Source organism: Artemia sp. Qi Xiang Cuo, chromosome 2 (genome assembly GCF_049724085.1).
Source record: "Artemia sp. Qi Xiang Cuo chromosome 2, ASM4972408v1, whole genome shotgun sequence".
NCBI classification, from domain to species: domain Eukaryota; kingdom Metazoa; phylum Arthropoda; class Branchiopoda; order Anostraca; family Artemiidae; genus Artemia; species Artemia sp. Qi Xiang Cuo.
The window spans coordinates 39,734,294-39,752,663 of NC_142795.1; the positions used below are offsets into that span (position 1 = coordinate 39,734,294).

At 35.6% G+C, this 18,370-nt stretch overlaps 1 protein-coding gene across 1 annotated transcript in view; it reads right to left on the minus strand.

The window, feature by feature from the left end:
* Nucleotides 1-18,370, minus strand: part of LOC148955219 (amino acid transporter heavy chain SLC3A1-like) — a 229,622-nt gene that overhangs the window by 175,245 nt on the left and 36,007 nt on the right. The window contains exon 3 of the mRNA XM_089108107.1: nucleotides 7,112-7,242. Coding sequence (XP_088964233.1) covers nucleotides 7,112-7,242 — 131 coding nt within the window. The remainder of the gene's footprint in view (nucleotides 1-7,111; nucleotides 7,243-18,370) is intronic.

Below are 18,370 nucleotides of genomic sequence, written 5' to 3' on the forward strand. Positions count from 1 at the left end.
AATAATCCAACTCTTGAATTTCAATGAAAGAAATCCAAAATGAACTTTGAAAAATCGAGAGAATGTAACTCTGACAAGGTAAACAACGACAAAACACTACTGAAATATTCCAACTCTTGCGGTTCAAGGAAAGAAATTCAAAATGAACTTTGAAAAATCAAGAGAATATAACTGTGACAAGGTAAACCACGACAAAAAACTACTGAAATATTCCAACTCTTGCATTTCAATGAAAGAAATTCAAAATGAACTTTGAAAAATCAAGAAAATGTAAATGTGACAAGGTAAACCACAACAAAACACTACTGAAATATTTCAACTCTTGTATGTCAAGGAAAGAAATTCAAAATGAACTTTGAAAAATCAAGAGAATGTAACTGTGACAAGGTAAACCACGACAAAACACTAGTGGAATATTCCAACTCTTACATTTCAATGAAAGAAATTCAAAATGAACTTCAAAAGATCAAGAAAATGTAAGTGAGACAAGGTAAACCACAACAAAACACTACTGAAATATTCCAGCTCTTGCATTTCAATGAATAAAAATTCAAAATGAACTTTCAATAATCAAGAAAATGTAACTGTGAAAAGGTAAGGCACGACTAAACACTACTGGAATATTCCAACTCTTGCATTTCAATGAAAGAAATCCAAAATGAACTTTGAAAAATCAAGAGAATGTAACTGTGACAAGGTAAAGCACAACAAAACACTACTGAAATATTCCAACTCTTGAATTTCAATGAAAGAAATCCAAAATGAACTTTGAAAAATCGAAAGAATGTAACTGTGTCAAGGTAAAGCACAACAAAACACATTTCAATGAATGAAATCCACAATGAACTTTGAAAATCAAGAGAATATAACTGTGACATGGTAAACGACGACAAAACACTACTGAAATATTCCAACTCTTGCATTTAAATGAAAGAAATTCCAAAATGAGCTTTGAAAAATCAAGAGAATGTAACTGTGAAAAAGTAAACCTCGATAAAACACTACTGAAATATTCCAACTCTTGCATTTCACGAAAGAAATTCAAAATGAACATTGAAAAATTAAGAAAATGTAAGTGTGTCAAGGTAAAGCACAACAAAACACATTTCAATGAAAGAAATTCAAAATTGAACTTTAAAAATCAAGAGCATGTAACTGTGATACAGTAAACCATGACAAAACACTACTGAAATATTCCAACTCTTGCATTTCACGAAAGAAATTCAAAATGAACTTAGAAAAATCAAGAGAATGTAACTCTGACAAGGTAAACCACGACAAGACACTACTGAAATATTCCAACTCTTTCAAATCAACGAAAGAAATTCAAAATGAATATTGAAAAATCAATAGAGTCTGACTGTGACATGGTAAACCACGACGAAACACTACTGAAATATTCCAACTCTTTCATTTCAAAGACAGAAATTCCAAAATTAACTTTGAAAAATCAAGAGAATGTAACTGTGGCAAAGTAAACCACGACAAAACAATACTGAAATATTCCAGCTCTTGAATTTCACGAAAGAAATTCAAAATGAACTTTGAAAAATCAAGAAAATGTAACTTTGACAAGGTAAACCACAACAAAACACTACTGAAATATTCCAACTCTTGCATTTCAATGAAAGAAATCCACAATGAACTTTGAAATCAAGAGAATGTAACTGTGAAATGGAAAAGCACAACAAAACACTACTGAAATAATCCAACTCTTGCATTTCAATGAAAGAAATCCAAAATGAACTTTGAAAAATCGAGAGCATGTAACTCTGACAAGGTAAACAACGACAAAACACTACTGAAATATTCCAACTCTTGCAGTTCAAGGAAAGAAATTCAAAATGAACTTTGAAAAATCAAGAGAATGTAACTGTGACAAGGTAAACCACGACGAAACACTAGTGGACTATTCCAACTCTTGCGGTTCAAGGAAAGAAATTACAAAATGAACTTTGAAAAATCAAGAGAATGTAACTGTGACATGGTAAACCACGAAAAACACTAGTGGAATATTCCATCTCTTACATTTCAATGAAAGAAATTCAAAATGAACTTCGAAAGATCAAGAAAATGTAAGTGTGACAAGGTAAACCCCAACAAAACACTACTGAAATATTCCAGATCTTTCATTTCAATGAAAGAAATAAAAAATGAACATTGAAAAATCAAGAAATTGTAACTGTGACAAGGTAAACCACGACAAACCACAACTGGAATATTACAACTCTTTAATTTCAATGAAATAAATACAAAATGACATTTGAAAAATAAAAAGAATGTAACTGTGAGAAGTTACACGACGAAGAAACACTACTATAATATTCCAACTATTGCATTTGAATGAAAGAAATCCAAATTTAACTTTGAAAAATCAAGAGAATGTAAGAGTGACATGGTAGAGCACAACAAAACACTACTGAAATATTCCAACTCTTGCATTTCAACGAAAGAAATCCAAATGAACTTTGAAAAATCAAGAAACTGTAACTGTGTCAAGGTAAATCACAACAAAACACATTTTCATGAAAGAAATCCACAATGAACTTTGGAAAATCGAGAGAATGTAACTGTGACAAGGTAAAGCACAACAAAACACTACTGAAATATTCCAACTCTTGCATTTCAATGAAAGAAATTCCAAAATGAACTTTTAAAAATCAAGAGAATGTAACTGTGACAAGGTAAACAACGACAAAACACTACTGAAATATTCCAACTCTTGCATTTCACGAAAGAAATTCAAAATGAACTTTGAAAAATCAAGAAAATGTAACTGTGTCAAGGTAAAGCACAACAAAACACATTTCAACGAAAGAAATTCAAAATTGAACTTTAAAAATCAAGAGTATGTAACTGTGATACAGTAAACCATGACAAAACACTACTGAAATATTCCAACTCTTGCATTTCACGAAAGAAATTCAAAATGAATTTTGAAAAATCAAGAGAATGTAACTGTGACAAAGTAAACGACGACAAAACACTACTGAAATAATCCAACTCTTGCATTTCACGACAGAAATTCAAAATGAACTTTGAAAAATCTGGAGAATGTAACTCTGACAAGGTAAACCACGACAAGACACTACTGAAATATTCCAACTCTTGCATTTCAACGAAAGAAATTCAAAATGAACTTTGAAAAATCAAGAGAATGTAACTGTGACATGGTAAACCACGACAAAACACTACTGAAATATTCCAACTCTTGCATTTCAACGAAAGAAATTCCAAAATGAACTTTGAAAAATCAAGAGAATGTAACTGTGACAAAGTAAACCACGACAAAACACTACTGAAATATTTCAACTCTTGCATCTCAACGAAATAAATCCAAAATGAACTTTTAAAAATCAAGAAAACGTAACTTTGACAAGTTAAACCACTAAAAAACACTACTGAAATATTCCAGCTCTAGCACTTCAATGAAAGAAATGCACAATGAACTTTGAAAATCAAGAGAATGTAACTATGACATGGAAAACCACGACAAAACACTACTGAAATAATCCAACTCTTGAATTTCAATGAAAGAAATTGACAATGAACTTTGAAAAATCAAGAAAATGTAACTGTGACAAGGTAAACCACAACAAAACACTACTGAAATATTTTAACTCTTATATTTCAACGAAAGAAATTCAAAATGAACTTAGAAAAATCGAGAGAATTTAACTGTGATAAGGTAAACCACAACAAACCACTACTGAAATATTCCAACTCTTGCATTTCAATGAAAGAAATTCAAAATGAACTTTGAAAAATTAAGAGAATGTAACTGTGACAAAGTAAACCACGACATAACACTACTGAAATATTCCAACTCTTGCATTTCAACGAAAGAAATTCAAAATGAACTTTGAAAAATCAAGAGAATCTAACTGTGACAAGGTAAACCACGACAAAACACAACTGAAATATTCCAACTCTTGCATTTCAACGAAAGAAATCAAAAATAAACTTTGAAAAATCAAGAGAATGTAACTGTGAAAAGGTAAACCACGACAAACCACTACTGAAATATTTCAACTGTCCTAGTCGATTACGTCATTCTATGCCCATATATGGACTCCCGTCATGACCTCCTGATAGGGTTCTACCGAATATGTAATCAATTTCTCAGAAATCCATTTGTCCTAGTCGATTACGTCATTCTATGCCCATATATGGACTCCCGTCACGACCTCCTGATAGGGTTCTACCGATTATGTAATCAATTTCTCAGAAATCCAACTGTCCTAGTCGATTACGTCATTCTATGCCCATATATGGACTCCCGTCACGAGCTCCTGATAGGGTTCTACCGACTATGTAATCAATGTCTCAGAAATTCATTTGTCCTAGTCGATTACGTCATTCTATGCCCATACATGGACTCCCGTCACGACCTCCTGATAGGGTTCTACCGATTATGTAATCAATTTCTAAGAAATCCAAATGTCCTAGTCGATTACGTCATTCTATGCCCATATATGGACTCCCGTCATGACCTCCTGATAGGGTTCTACCGATTATGTAATCAATTTCTCAGAAATCCATTTCCCCTAGGGAGTCTATGCCCATATATGGTGCCCCGTCATGATTTATAGATCAATACATTTCCCCCACCGTTAATACGCATGTGCAACCTTCACCCCGGAGACAATGCACTTGAAAACAACAAATAAATCGACCTTGAAAATACATCAAAGTGAGAAAAATCCTGTATTTTCTGTCTCAGGGACAAAAACCATAAAAACATCCATAAATTGCTGTACTCGTCGGAGATATTATGTAATCAATTGACAAAAAAAATAAACACATGCATAAATTGCTGTTGACAACCATGAAACATCCTTCAATTGTTGTTGACATCCAAGAAACATCCATCAAAGTGAGAAAAATCCTGTTTTTTTCAAGTGAGAAAAATCCTGTTTTTCAAGTGAGAAAAATCTTGTTTTTACATTCTCAGGGACAAAAATCATAAAAACATCCATAAATTGCTGTAGTCGTCGGAGATATTATGTAATCAATTGACAAAATCCATAAAAACATGTATAAATTGCTGTTGAAAACCATGAAACATACTTCAATTGTTGTTCACATCCAAAAACATCCATCAGAGTGAGAAAAATCCTGTTTTCTTTTCAAGTTCTAAAAATCCATTTTTTACATTCTCAGGGACAAAAACCATAAAAACATCCATAAATTGATGTACTCGTCGAAGACATTATGTAATCAATTGAAAAAATACATAAACACATGTATAAATTGCTTTTGACAACCATGAAACATACTTCAATTATTGTTGACATCCAAGAAACATCCATCAAAGTGAGAAAAATCCTGTTTTTTCAAGTAAGAAAAATCCTGTTTTTTCATTCTCAGGGACAAAAACCATAAAAACATCCATAAATGGCTGTACTCGTCGGAGGTATTATGTAATCAATTGACAAAAACCATAAAAACATGTATAAATTGCTGTTGACAACCATGAAAAATCCTTCAATTGTTGTTGACATCCAAGAAACGTCCATCAAAGTGGCAAAAATCCTGTTTTTTCAAGTGAGAAAAATTCTGTTTTTTCATTCTCAGCGACAAAAACCATAAAAACATCCATAAATTGCTGTACTCGTCGGAGATATTATGTAATCAATTGACAAAAACCATAAAAACATGCATAAATTGATGTTGACAACCATGAAACATCCTTCAATTGTTGTTGACATCCAAGAAACGTCCATCAAAGTGAGAAAAATCCTGTTTTTTCAAGTGAGAAAAATCCTGTTTTTTCAAGTGAGAAAAATCCAATTTTTCATTCTCAGGGACAAAAACCATAAAAACATCCATAAATTGCTGTAGTCGTCGGAGATATTATGTAATCAATTGACAAAAACCATAAAAACATACATGAATTGCTGTTGACAACCATGAAACATCCTTCAATTGTTGTTGACATCCAAGAAAAATCCATCAAAGTGAGAAAAATCCTGTTTTTTCAAGTGGAAAAATCCTGTTTTTTCATTCTCAGGGATAAAAACCATAAATTATGTACGAACAGCGTTAGACTCAATTGTAGATGGCAGCACCCAGTGTAATCAGGGCTGGTACCCCTTTCCCTACTTTCGTAGTGCTAGCTACCGCTGGCACCAATGTTCGTGGTATTTGGCCACCAGTGTTATACCGGTAGGCCAAAACGCCACTGGCGTGGTAATATACGGGTGTCACCACTTATTGGAGGGGAAAGCCCCGGCCCCAAATTATAATGAGATACCCGTGTCTACCACACCGTTTCTTCAAATATCGGGTTTGGTACTACCCTATTTACAGTATACCCTGTCCCAGGGTACGATAACGCGATCGAGTGGTCAAAAGGCCACTTTCTAAAGCCAAATGCACCCGCCTTGGGTTACGGCTAGAAAATCTCTAACTCTCTCCTTGGAGGTAACAAACCCCTCTGTCAATATAATAATGACGGTATCTCGTAACTCTATTCCTACCCTGCCTGGGTTACGGAAACTAGTACACAGTTTGTAGAAAATACCTTACTTGTATTCTTCCAAAAGCGTCACAATAATAACATCTATAAATTCCAATTGCAGACTCTCTATACGGGGTCTCAAAGTAGATTAAAAAAATAATAATAATCTCTACAGCACTGTTCGTAGGGGTGGACCTTCACTTGGCCCAGCCAATCATCTCCATCCCCATTCAAACCCAATTCTACCTCTCAGCTTTATCTTTCAATGGCTCCAAAACAGGAAGTACAAAAATAAAACTTAGTTCAAAGCTTACTTATTGCAAAACCACTAACGCTTAGTAACGAGAATTTAACCTGTCTTTTGTAATTATACTATAAGCAAACGTAATTAAGAAAACGAAAACAGGTTATTTATCTGAAAGGAAAAGAAACAGGGGTGGAACCCCAACAATGTAGTATTGGTTATTGGGAAGTATACAGACGTTTTCAGGGGGGATTTTTTCTGGTAGGTGGGGGTGGGTCGGGGGTTATATGGGAGGATCTTTCGATGAAGCAAGTTTTCATGGGGGAAGGGACATTGCGATGAAGGGGGCGCCAGATTTCAAAGCATTTTGAAACTTCAGAATCCAAAGAATTTTAATTTCTTACCAAACCTTGAGAGTTATTTTGTGACCAGACATAGAAATCTATGAAGTTTTCTTGACTATTTCTGCTGGCATTGAACCAAGTGCTGGAAGTACTCGTCCATAATGGATTCAAGTCCATTGCCAATATCATTCCTGCCAATAGAAATATCTTTCATTAGCTCCGACAAGAAAGCTTACACTATTAGTGTAATCCATTTAATTACTTATTCTGCCACTTATTCTGTCATATCCAAAATCCATTACAGTTGTACTACAGTTAAGTAAGTCAAACGGTGATAGTAGAGAGGCCCTATCGACTCGTGACGGGACCGTGTGCTGCCATCTATAATTGAGTCTAACGGGACAAGATTGCGTGTCTTTTTCAAGTTCAATCTGGAGATGTTTCTAAGTGTATTGACTCCGGGACGCGGATTGCACATGCGCGCTGAATACTAACGGTACAATCGTATTGACCCGCTAACGGGAACAGGATCACGTGTCTCTTTCTAGGCCAATCAGGGGATGTTTCTCAATGTATTGATCCGCTAACGGGAAGTGACACAACTGATATAAGGAAGGATTTTTTCTATAGTTGTTATTAGTGTGTGAATAGAAATCAAGGAGTGAGAACAGTTTGACTTTACTCATTAAGATATATTGTAATAATGAGTGGAATGTTTACACTATTAGAAGTTGATAGTAGAGTTGGTGGCAATGATACAAGAGCCCTAAACATTGCGGTTGAAATCACGAGAGGATCACGGCTTTGTCTGGAATGGGATGAACTATATGCAAGATATGTGATATCGTTGAGCAAATTTAAAATGGAGGATCAATTATGCTTCGCTGCAAAAGTTGATATGGCACATGTGAATAGACTTCAAAGTGCTTTAAATGCAATAGTGAAGCATATTGAGGACAATAAGCTGTATCACTAATTGTGCATGTGTAATATTATTGTTGTAATTATACAATAAAATTGTTTCGAAATCAAAAATGTCCCTTCCTTTTTTTAGAATGTTAGGCTAACGAATCGTGATCAGTCTAGAGTCAGCAGTGAGAGTGATAGGATTGAAAAATGAATAAATTTGAGAAAGAGAGAATTAGATCGAATCTTGTGATTATGGAAAAACATTTGATTCTGGATGATAATTTTCTCGAGTTATCCCTTAAACGAAAGATTTTCTCAAAGGGGACACTTGACAATATAATTAAAACTGATTTTCCCCCATTGGACTATTGTATGAAACTTTGTCGATGTCACTCAAATGCTTATACTCAATTTATTGATAAATTAATTGGAACAAAGCAGAATAATATCGTGGATATACTTTCGAAAACATTGCCATCTACATTCAATGTAGATGACTCCCCCATCGAAAGCGGTAGCTTCACAGAGTTACTCCTCTCGCCGTTCCCCCCACTGAATTTATCGAACAAGGATCAGTTTTTTTTTAGCTGTGACCGAGTTGACATCGGAAACCAAAAAAAAATGTTCTATACTTGTCCACTATGCATGTAGACTCTTGGCAGTTGGTCATCATATGAGAATTGTACAATTATTGATGACTATAATAAAAAGTGCAAATTATGTAATCCTTTTAATTTACATAGAGGATATGCAGTACAAATTAAAGGATGTAATTCATGTCTTGAAGAGATTTGTGACTCTCACCCTAGAGGATATCTATGCTCCAATTGTCATTATGACAAATGTGATCAGTGGGAGAATACTTACCCCGGTATGATTGGAAAGAACCCCAAACGTGATTTTAGTTTATTGTTAGGAGATAGGTATTGTCGTTGTTTTAAATTATTTTGGGAGGAAGAATCAGGGCTATGATTCAACTGTTGGGGTGACAAGACAATTTGGTTTCTACGTCATCGTTGTGACGACATTGCCTTTTATGACTGTAAACCTAGTGATTTTTATTTGGCAGTTACCGAATGTGATTAACCATTTGAAAACACTGTATGTGATATTGCTTCAAATAGACAGATTGAAACACGTCAATTTCACAATTTGAATGCAAATAGTATCATTGACTATACAAAGAGATACAACAAGAGTGAAGTTAAATTATACTGTACAAAAAGTGACCCTGACTTTGCAACCAATCAAGATCAATATACAGTGAATTCAATTGATCTACCAGCATTAGTGGTTCACGATAGTTGCCTATACACCGAAGAAGAAGAAATCTAAAGTGAAGAATAAAGACATTGTTGTATATACATTTTTCATTTATTAATAAACAAATTCACATACATTTTTTAAGCACTTTACTCGTAGGACACTAAAATCAATATTATACAGGCCTGAGAGGATATTTTCCACCATAAAGTCGTTCAGACGTGGATTGTCTATATAAATGTTGAGAAACTGCTTGTAAGTATAGCTGCGACATCTGAACACAAAAAATAGTAGCACATGGAAACCACAGCTTTTAATCGTCAGATCCTGCACTCTTTTCCGATTTTGAATAATAGTTTTCCCACTGCTCTCAATATAGTTGCTGATGTGTGGAGTGTATAATGTATAGGATAGGCCAAACAGATCAAAAAATTCAATCGTCTTCATAGTTTGAAAGATACACAACCAATGGCCAGTATTCATAGTCGACGGACTGCTATTAACAATGATTAGGGTATTGTTGGCACATTGAATTTTTCCAAGAAAGTCCGACGGCAGACAATAGGATCTGTATTTGGACACGTAAGGGTCTATATTAAATACGCTGATTATTTGACTGGTGTTCATGGTGCTAGGTCTAGTAGAACACTGCCTTCGGGAGTGATTTCCCAATAGGTTTCAAATTGATTTAACGAGATTAGTGCAATACTCTCAGCTAATGGGTCGTCAAATGTACACTCTAAACGCACACTCCCAGTTCGTACTATAGTCATATCCTGGGTGCCAGACAAATCCCATACAATGAAAGCACGTGTTTTAGCAAACATTTCTTCGGTTATACCATTTTCAAATAGTTGTGAATCATGATCTAGGGTTTGTATGGTCAACTCATACAAGGTCCTATAGGATTTATCAAAAGATAGATAGTAGAGTGGGATACCATTTACTTTGCACACAAGAGATAAAAGCCCAAACATTTCAATTTTATGTGGGCATCCAGTCCACGATCCTATTGCACTAGCGCTTTTTACAAATGCCAAGGCTAATTTTGACAGAATTTCGCCATTGATAAAGGATGAGTCGGTGAAGGTGCGTGAGCCTGTGGCAGTATGACGTTGATCGGTGATTGTATGAGGAACAAGTAGTTTAATATTGTTTCCACTGGCTCTCAGTTTTTCCACTGCCAAAGCAACAGAACTCATAACCTGTTGTTTGCGTAAATGTAGTATTGCCGAGGTGAGGGAGAGAGTTAAATCAGGATTGGCAGCAAGTTCTTTTCGTAAAATGGAATTGGAATGAGAAAGCGTCAATTTTATATCCACCTTAATATTGGGTGGTAGCCATTGGGGTATATTAAATATTTCATGATATATTTTTTCAACTTGATGTAATTGACTAGTTGCAGCATTTTTAAGTGCATCTGTACTATCAGTATTAGTAATATATTCATATCCATTGGAGGTGCCTCTCAATTCCTTGTTTGACGTGGGTGTCATCAACATGAATTGAATATAGCTTGTATAATTTGAGAGATTGTTGCTTGTGCTCACCAGCGTTCCATTTATGTAGACACTAATTTGACAAAATAAATCATGTAATATACAATTTTCATAGAATATTCTAACGGCAAGAATTGATAGTGTATAATCAGAACTCCGGGATATTAGACGTAAATATGTAAATTTCGAACACGTATCCATAAGTTAGCCTTCATTTGAATAAATTTGACAGCGGACTTTATCGGAAAAGGGTCGTTATGAATAAAATTGGTCATATTATTCATGTTTTACACCCATATCAACATCTTAAGTATTAAATAAATTTAAAGATGAAGTGATTGAAGGTTGGGAATCCTTTCGCGGTAAATATGACATCTTAGGAAAAGAAATCCAGTTTCGATATAAAAATTTTCTTCCTGGGGCTTCTTCTTCTACTAGTGCTTATTGTACGTGTCGTCTTTTTCCTTCTTTTCTTTGACAGGGGTGATGTCTTTCGTTTCTGACCTGAGTAGAGACTGATGAGTGGTGCACTGTTTGTCGACCTTTTTAAACATTTTACATTTTGATGCGATTTTAAGTGCTCGCCAAGGGTTCGTGCACTGGACCTAAGATCTTCCGAAGCACTTTTTTAAAATCCTTCCCAGAGCCCCAATCGTAGAGTGTAGAGGATACAAAATCTGTCAAAGTCAGTACAATATATTTTCTAGCCAGAGGTAGTGCAGAGTGAAAGAGCTTAGCAAACCAATTGCAAACACAGCAGCTAGATATCGACATACAGCGTTTTAATATTCTAGTCTATTACCAAGGAGTTTTGGACAGAGTGTATTAACAAATCAGTCAATATCAGGACAAAAGAATACCACTTTTCTCATAGGCATTTTGTTGTTGTTGAATGACTCGAAAATGGCATGTAATCACAGCCAAACCTTTTGTTATTGCTAGGGGATCACCTAATTCAGTTCTTAGTGGTAACTGACAGAGTTCCAAATACGACGAGTTTACGGGTATATACTGAAGATGCTTTATATTTTAATGGTGAATATGTTCATGATTGGTTTTTCGCTCAAGAACTCGCAGGAGAGGGACATTGCTATTGCCAACCCGGGATGTTTCAACAAATGAAGCTTAAAGAAATATACAAGTGTCCGTGGAGAAGGCAGGCGGGTAGTCAGCAAAAATAACATTAGTGTTTCCAGCACTTTTACCATTGATTATATTGAGTTTAAAGCCAAGAACGTCTTTTAGATTATCGTTGAGAATAACCCTTATCTGGCAATGGGTGAACTAATGTAGATCTTGCCCTCCTCCTTTGAATAGTTGAAATGAAAGGCTCCTTTTTTACGAGCGGAAATTCTTTTATTGATAGAACGACATAAATCATTCATATAAGTGAGTTCTTCATAAGGTATTTCAATTATGGATAATTCATCCAATTGATCTTTTGATTTTGTTCTTGATCAACTGGGGGTGGCGGCCAATCATAGGGTCTAATTTTTATATCATATTTGCGATCCTTTCTCAGGATATTATGTGTATTTTTAAGAATATAGTCGACAAGAGCCCCGTCATACTGTCCGTCATCAAATTTGATGGTGGGAGAGAGTTTTGTCCAAAAATCACTTGTTTTATTCAAGTAATTGCAGAGAGGATCGGAAACAATGGACATGAAAGTCATATAACAATCATTGGGCATTGTTAATGTCTTCAACTGCAACCCAAGAATCACAATCAGATTTTTATCCTACCAAGCAAACAAGCAACTGTCTCTTGCCCCTGCGAGTACGACTCTTTAATATCTTTTCAATTTGATAAATTTCACTAGTGTTTCCAACTTTTTGCAGTTCGTATTCATAAAAGCTGCCGAGAATCTCGTCATTTTTGGTGTCTCGTAGTCGATATGTCGTGGGTGTAGTGTATAGGATTTTGGACACTTTAAAAAGTTCAGAGCTCCTTAAAGAATTCCCCTTTTCAAAAATTTTGGTGGTTCTATTAATTCGAACAGTATCACCAACATTGAATTTCTTCTTCAAATTTTTTTTCACTGGAATATTGCTTTAGAAAAGCATCAAATGTATTTTCAGTGCAATGAACGTCCCGAGGGGTTGAGTAGGATAATGATCGATGTGGTCGTTGGTTGTATATTTGCATGATTTTATATAAATCATGAATAAAAGCAGCAGTATTTTTCAGCGTACAATATATTGAAATTAATATACAAATCGTTCTTATCAATCGTTCAGCCAATGCAGCCTTTATCGGGCTGTGACTATGATAGAGCGTTGTATTATATTTCAATAGAACCTTTTGTAAATAAGGATTAACAAATTTCCTACCGCGATCCGATTGAATTTTTCTATACGAATCCTGTTCAAGAATAATTTCTAAAGCATGAACAACTTCAACACCTCTCTTTGATTGCAATGGAATAGCATATGCATAGCGACTAAAGACACTGATTGCCACTAGAATATATTTGTAGGATGTATTGTGATGCCGTTGAATCGCGTCTAAAGTTAAAAGATCAGTTTGCATTATATGCAGAGGGCAAAAGGCATTAGTTTGTCGATATTGTTTGCCACGAAGCCTGCGATTCCGATGCAGTGTGTAACTCGGTTCATTTTCTAGATACTCTTTTGCTTTTTTTAGTTTGCTACCATTTATGTCAGAGGCAACTTTAGAAAGCGTTGTGGGGGAACTTAGACTTCCCGCTTCACCAATATTATCATAGACATGTTTCAGAACTTCAACCATATTGAACGCAAACTCGTAATGTAATGTCCACTCCCCTTTTGCACACTGTAGGGTGAATCAATACGTTTTCGCTTTTGTCAAGCTACCATCGTCGGTGTTATAAAATCATTGCTGCTGCTGCTAGTATTTTCCAATATTGAATCTTCTTCTTCTTTTTTAAATGGTGTTGGTGTTGTTGGAGGACTATATTCTCTTAGTTTCTTTAGAATTTGCTTATTGCCAATAAGACTTTTGGGGAAGTTTGATGCATTTAGAAAGGTGTATAGATTATTGTCAAATGATAAAAGTCCTTTACGATTCGTCGCCATATCACAAATTAAATCAACTAGATTATAATTTTTTCTCTTAATTATAATTCGTTTCCCAGTGCTAGCGACTTTAACTTGATTATCACCATCACTTTTCAACATGAGATATGTTAATACTCTTTTACTATGTTCTCGATAGGTCACTGGCAATAGGTTTCCAATTCATGTCACTATAGAAGTCAATTCCTTCTCCTTTGAGTGTGTAGAATCTTGAGGAGATGTTTCCTGTTTAGGGGGATCTGTAACGGCGACGGGTCTCTCACGATAAGGTCTTTGTTTGTCCACACGACGCAGTGCATCTTGAAGTAAAACTAGCTTTTTATCATCGGCAATATTTTCATCATTAATGAATTTGCTTAGATTGTCTTGAAAATGTTCCACGGGTGAGAGGACAAGTTCAAATGGCGTCAATTTATAGGGTTTAGCCATCTAGAGAAAACTGTTTACAAGTGCTGCGATTATTGTAAAGAAGCTACCTCCCGCTTGAAGGAGACATTTTCTTTTAAAATTTTTTCCTTTGTTTTGGCAAGCCAAGGCACGTACAGTGGAACGATGTTGTTTTGTCTGTTGTATAACACCTTCTGGCAAGTCTACATTGCCCTCATTTAAATTTAAACAAAGTTCAGATATTAGATTAATGAAATCATTGTCCACACTATGTTTGAGTATGGCCTTCCTGAGTGGAGGTTTTGAAGTGCGTAAAACGGAGAATAATTGCCGTTGTTCGTGTAGTTTCTTCAGTGTCATGATGGCAACTAATTGCTTTTTCTACTGTTCACTGGAAGACATACAGTAATTTACTTGTCAAAAATATCTATGACTACACGTAGATCCTCGGGTGTATGCTGATTAAGATCTAGCAAAATGTACCCATAGGGCTTATTTGTCGCCTGAGTGTACGCTGAAAGTAGAAATTTGGGAGCACCTCGATATATTTGCTTATTGAGAGCTATTAGCGAACTAGAACCACGAACAACTCGGTAGATAATATAGATGGTGCAATTCAAAGCAAGGGTTCTCATACATTTGCTCTGACGAAATAGATTGTTTAGAACTAGTGTTATGGAAATGTGTTCATGAGTAGAATGAACGGTAAAGAGTTGTAGCATTTCCTGTGAGAACTGTTCAATTGATTCAGCCAAATCATCAATAATCACCCATGAGTTTGGTTCAATACTATTGAAAACATGAAGTCCCCTTATGAATTGTATTGGCATGGATGTGGCAATAGATTTTATTTTATCGTGAGACTCCTGCAAAATACTATAACAATAATAAATTTTCTTTGGTTTTTCCAAAAACATTCTATTACAATTTTCAATTATTTTAGCTAAAAGCGTCGTTTCCCCTGACATTGATGGGCCAAACAGAAAAGATCTGAATGGTGTTTTAAATTTATACATACTGCTACTGTTGACAACATTCGGACTACAACTAACTGTAAACCATAGTTGTCCAATGAATAAATAATAATTTTCCCATAGATCTATCTACGTTAACAAGAAAAACAAAAACAATATTTCTTTCATTTATTAACATCAATACTTGTACAGCATGAATAGCACACACTATTTTTCCAACAAGAACAACAATAGCATTTATTAACAACAACATTAATTAACAACAGCAACAATAGTACACACTATTATACAGCAAGAAGAACAATATTTATTTACAAAAACACCTTTTCTGTACAGCAAGAACAACAATATTTATTAACAAGAGCACTATTGTATAACAACATTTTTCGTTTATTGACATCAACACTTTTTTTGTACAGCAAGAACAACAATATTGATTGACATCATCACTTTTCTGTACAGCATGAATAGCACACACTTTTTTTTGTACAGCAAGAACAACACTATTCATACAGCACGAATAGTACACACATTTTTGTACAACTTAAAATAGCACTATTTGTACAACAACATTTTTCAAATAAAAAAACAACTTACAACACGAACACGAATAGAAAAGTTGAACACTATGAATTTAAAGGAAACCCCCCTCCCCCTAAGGGCCCCCACCCCAAGCAACGTTTCAACATCTCGGAGTAAAGGGACGCATTCCAGTTAGTGAAATCCATCCGCAAACTGTTGTGCACCCATTTTTATAAATATTGTAATAATTTCCCATTTTTAACTTTTACCAGCATATATTATGTATCCCAATAATAAACTTGAACATCATCCTCCCTTGGCCATTGTACCTTTCATAATTTGTATGAAAAGGACAACATGAGCTTTTTGGAAATTTCCAGTACTGAACTACCCCCCACAATATTCTTATTCAGAACAATATTTCTCTTTTTCCTGTGTAGAAGAACCATGTTGGACTCTATGCACGTGAATAGTGTAAAATTGGGGTCTACTATAATTCAAGCACATTCTTGGGGGCAGGTTACGACGTCACAACGGGATCTGTTCCGTACGCTTACACACATTTTGCGAAACGCAGAATTTAAAATGATCATTTACATTTCCTTTTCAACTTTACTTCGTGCCCGAGAACGTTTACCGACAAAGTGTCAATAAAAGTCTTTAAGTAAGGTTTCTGATTGAATTGCAGGACCCTGTGTATGTTTGTGATCTTAAAACCATTGTTCACCATCGAGCACAAGAACAAATGATGAACAACGATATTCTGTTTAGGGTCTAGATCCCCGATCAGTTTCTACTTGGAGGGGGTCCAGTGAATTCCCATATCATCAACCAAAGATCGATTGTATGGGCTCAGCAATTCCTTGGTCACTAGTCGATGGACACAAGGGAATACAAAATCCTTGACCGAATCGTGAAGATCCAATGGTATGTGCCCGTCAATTTCAAAGAACCATCCTTGTGGCCCATTGTCCTCGACGGTGTGAATGTCGGGGATCTCACAAGGATTCTCAAGCCATTTATAGTTTCAACACGGCAAAGAGTAGTGAGACATTGCTGAGGGGTATAATGAGTTCATGTCAAGCAAAACTGCATTTGACTTTACACCAGTGTCTTGTTCACTTGGATCTGTTAATAAAACGCGACACCCATGCAAAATATACCCCCCCCCTCATCGATTTTTCTACGAAAAGGTGTTGATCTACATCAGTGATCAACCCTATTTCTTCCCTAATAATTTTTTTAATCAAATCGATAACCAAATGTGGCGTGCAAAAATAATAACATAAATCTAATCCAAACTCTGAATAAGTTTGTTCTGTGTTCTTACAGACAATATCTAAAAGAATTAAAACGTCACTGGCCAAGTACAGTTTACAGTAATCCCACCCATTTTTACAATTACCCTTAGCCCAAACCCTCTCGGCAAATTGATATTCCTCGGCAGTGCATTTACTATTGGTGAGTGAATTATAGAAAGCTTTAAGTTGAGGTAGTTTTTCCTCGCTTAAGTGTGCACCAGAACAGTAACAGGCATATGTATATACGCCCTTATAGCTCTGTAGGTCATACATTTCACTGTCTGGAAAGTGCTGTTTAAGCAGAGGAAAACTATCAAAATTGTCGCTTTTCTGCACTTGATTCAATTGACTCAAAGTCTTGGGGAAGTAACTATATGGATCTAAAAACCGGATTTTATTCCAACACGTATGCCCATTATTCCCTACCTGCCATTTCAAATCAAGAAGCACCAACTTCTCAGCTGATTTGGGGATAATATTGTAGGTAAATGAATTGTTTACCCATGGACTCTCTACTCCCCTTCCCTCCCTGTGCATACGTGCCAAAGCTGGCACGTATGCAATACGTGCCAATTCATAATTTGAATTGAGAATGAAAACCGGTATAAAAAACTGCTGGCTTACATTCACATTGCACGATTGATGTTCTACACCACGAAAATTACTACCCCCTGATGATATGTCCTGCCACAAGTGATTATGGTCCCTGACTTTCTCCTTCCCCCTCTTTTCCCCTTAGCCCCCTCTTCAAATTCCCCCTTACAAACCCAGCATATTTTTTTATTTTTAATTGCTAGACGATCCTCTGCAGACAACAACATTGGGTAATGGGTATTTCTCAAACGAGAAATAGCTCGATTTACAGTGACAATTAATTTAGTTAATGCCTTGATCATGTACTCGTTCCCATCCAACGTCTCGATTATTTCTAACAGCTGCATTGTGTTAGAGTTGTTTCTTTGCGCGTGGGCATAGGAAACCACTATAGCTTGATGTTCTTTGATTCGATTCGGAAATCGAGGATTGTTCACATCCACTAGCCTAGCTTCACAATCCAAAGAGATTTTATTGCTTTGAAGATGGATATTTTGGAAATTTTAAAACGTAAAATGGCCTGGCACCCGAAACTGTTTCCACTGATTGGTAGCCATACCGTCTACAATGCTTCATATGATTCTGTAGTTTTAAATCCCTACGAAATTGGGACAGGCATGTTGAACAGTAGAAACGTACCCCTATTTTCGTACCCTCCCCCAGAAGTCTACTGATATCTGTAATTGTGTTAAAATGGCAAATTGCATTGCGTTCACTAGATGGTGTGTACTACAACCAAACTCAGTGCTTCACCAATTCAATCGACGGGCCCCTTACTGGGAACAACACCCCCTTTTTATTAGAACGAATA